Source organism: Dendroctonus ponderosae, unplaced genomic scaffold, assembly GCF_020466585.1.
Source record: "Dendroctonus ponderosae isolate FM_Combo_2020 unplaced genomic scaffold, Dpon_F_20191213v2 Dpon_F_20191213_5, whole genome shotgun sequence".
Taxonomy (NCBI): domain Eukaryota; kingdom Metazoa; phylum Arthropoda; class Insecta; order Coleoptera; family Curculionidae; genus Dendroctonus; species Dendroctonus ponderosae.
Window position 1 is genome coordinate 14,833,490 of NW_026018715.1, and position 2,857 is coordinate 14,836,346.

General features: G+C 41.2%; 1 protein-coding gene across 4 annotated transcripts in view; it reads left to right on the plus strand.

The window, feature by feature from the left end:
* LOC109542048 (transcription factor cwo) overlaps window positions 1-2,857 on the plus strand; it is a 51,606-nt gene that overhangs the window by 46,857 nt on the left and 1,892 nt on the right. For all 4 annotated transcript variants that reach the window (XM_019911092.2, XM_019911091.2, XM_019911090.2 and 1 more), the window contains one exon: window positions 752-1,237. In XM_019911092.2, coding sequence (XP_019766651.2) covers window positions 752-1,237 — 486 coding nt within the window. The remainder of the gene's footprint in view (window positions 1-751; window positions 1,238-2,857) is intronic.

The following is a 2,857-nucleotide window of genomic DNA, read 5'->3' on the forward strand; positions in this document are numbered from 1 at the left end:
AAGTGTTTCTATTGGTTGGAGATCACTTCACTTTGTTGAAAACAAGTGGTTTTATCGATTGATGAGTCAAAGGTTGGAGAGATTGTGATCTCCAACCAATAGAAACACTTTCGTACCATCGTATCATCGTACAAACGGATGCATGGGCCACAGGCTTTACTGTTGCAGCCAGGGAGCAAACATAGTAGGCTACGCCTGCGCGTTTTGACGTTTCCGTTCCTGTCAACTTAGTTTGACAGGCAGTTGCAGTCATAGCCCACTGTGTTTTTGTTTAGCAACGGCCCTACACGTGTTAAGAAACATTTTCCTCGAAAACCGTTGGTCGGATCGAGAAAATTCAAAATATCAAATTTGAAGATCTTAGAGTGCCTGGCTAGATAGCGCAGTTATTTTGTTGTTCTCGGCGCAAAAAGTGTTTTCTCCATCGAAAACTCGCAATTTCTTATGAATTTTTTAGACTCATTTGGTGAAAAATGTGTTCACATTTAAAGGCAATTTCGCCGTGAACTTGAATGACTCTATTATGCACGTGCAGCACACTGCGGGCTTTAATCTCTCCAACCTTTGACTCATCAATCGATAAAACCACTTGTTTTCAACAAAGTGGAGTGATTTTTTGCTGCCGATAAAGCGATTTTGAAACAGTCCCAATGGAAAATCACCGGAATCCTATACATAATTTTGCCGATTTTGTGCTGTGCATCGCGGCTATGAATGAAATAGACACTAATCAAGGATCAATCGCTTTCAGATTAGGTTATCAAGAGGCCATGTCGGAAGCCATGCGATTTATGGTGGAAGTTGAGGGTCATTTTCCAGGCGACCCGATGTGCATGCGTCTTTTGCACCATCTTCAGAAGCACTGCGACCAGATTTCCAAGGCTCCAGCTACGTTCCCGACTTCGCCGATTCCAGAACAGGTTTTGCCGTTTCCTGTTCAAGTGCCATCGCTGCTCAAAAATGGCGTGAATGCGAACAGTCAAGCCAAAGTTTCCGACTATGCGGTGCCGAAAGCGGAGCCGGAAAACAGCAACAGCAACGATGCTCATCCGAGCGCGTTTCGCACTCAGAAAGCTGACGAGTTTGAGAAGGATCTCGGCCATGGCGGCGTCTCATACAAGTATAAAACGAACATTAAGCTGCGATTTACGCAGGATTTGGGAGCTCACGATGTCCCCAAGCGTCAGAAGCTGGACGACACTCGCAGGAATTCTTTTACCAGTTTTGAAAACCAAAGGTACGGATTGTTTTCGAACACCTCATGAATAACGCGGAAAGTCCAAGAATAGAAACTTGAAGGCTCAACTCGGGGTTTTAGTAGATTTGCCAGGTAAATAGTCCAAGGCTTAACCGTTTCCCTGAACTCTGACGCAAAATAGCGCATAAACACACAACTTGAAGGCATCCTGGACGATAAGCGCGGCTGAGATAAAGAACCTCGAGAAAGCTACATAATTTCGCAAAAAAAACATCGGTTTGAGCGTTTTATTGTTGTGGAATATTTTCATTATGCGGATGGTGGCAAATTTATCTCCATGCTAATTACCACATGTTGACTGACTGCAGATAACAAGCTTATTTTTGTCTGTGACTAGGCAAAAACACTGATAAAGTGACTTTTTTCAAATCCAAACATGAGGAGTTTTATTATCAGCACGCCATAACTACTCTATTTGGTTTAAATCATCGTCCAATCGTCAAATTTTTTACTTAACTGGCTGTTTGCATTCGATAATTCTGATGCCACACAGAGTTTATCAAGGAGTTCATTATTGCAAAGGGGAAAATTGCTATTTGCGGCGATAAATTTCAAAAAATACCTGCACCATCTGGTCAGTTGCGTAAATGTCTGCAATTTTGATCTCTAGAATTTTTTTCGTACAAACAACGGTTTTCGAGAAAACCGCTGCGGTACAATCGGGTGTATTATGCTCAACCAAGAAATGCCTGCTTTTTTGACGTTTTTGTCAAATGTGTTTAGTTCTTGTCAAAACGGTTGACAATTTAGTTTGACAAACTAAACAGGCATGGCCTACTATGTGTGTATTTTATTAACAATACTGTCAACACACGCGTTTAGTCAAGAGCGATTGTTTCAAAAACATTTGCTGAATTGTGATTGAAAATGCACATACAGACGTCCATTTTGCAATGTTGAAATTTGGTATTTGCGGCAAAAATTTTCAAAAATTCAATTTTGATCTCTGGAATTTTCTTGATAAAACAACGGTTTTTGGGGAAATCGCTGTTGTAGAGTCGGGTGTATTATCGCGAATACGCATAGTAGGTTATGCGTCCGATTTTGACGTTTTTGCCAATTTCTTTGACAGTTTAGTTCTCAAAATTCTTGACAACTTACCTTGACAGACTAAGTAGGTGTGGCCTACTATGTGCCAGGGCGGATCCAGGGGGGGTTATGGGGGTCATGACCCCCCCCCATTCAATTCTCTTCTATCCAACGATGCCAAAACGAATTCTGTGGCTCGAATGGTTCTTGAGAAACTTCGAAAAAAGCAGCGTCATGTTCAAGTGGATTTTGCAACTCAAAAAAAAAACCACACAAATCTGGAACTTCTTGAATTCAAGCATTTTTTGAGAAAACTGCCAACATTTCTCCATCCATGGTTCACTTTCTAAAAAGGCCATTTATTTATCTCTAGAATGATGTACAAATGAGCGTTCTTGCTCATTTTGCCACTGAGATATGAACAAAAACGGGACGGAAAACATGGAGTTTTGGCATAATCTTGCACCTAAGTTTGTGATATTCAAATTTCGCTTTCTGGGTCAAAACTACTCGAATTTCCTCACTAACGTTGTTACGACTGAATCGACTTTTCAATTCTCTATCCAACGA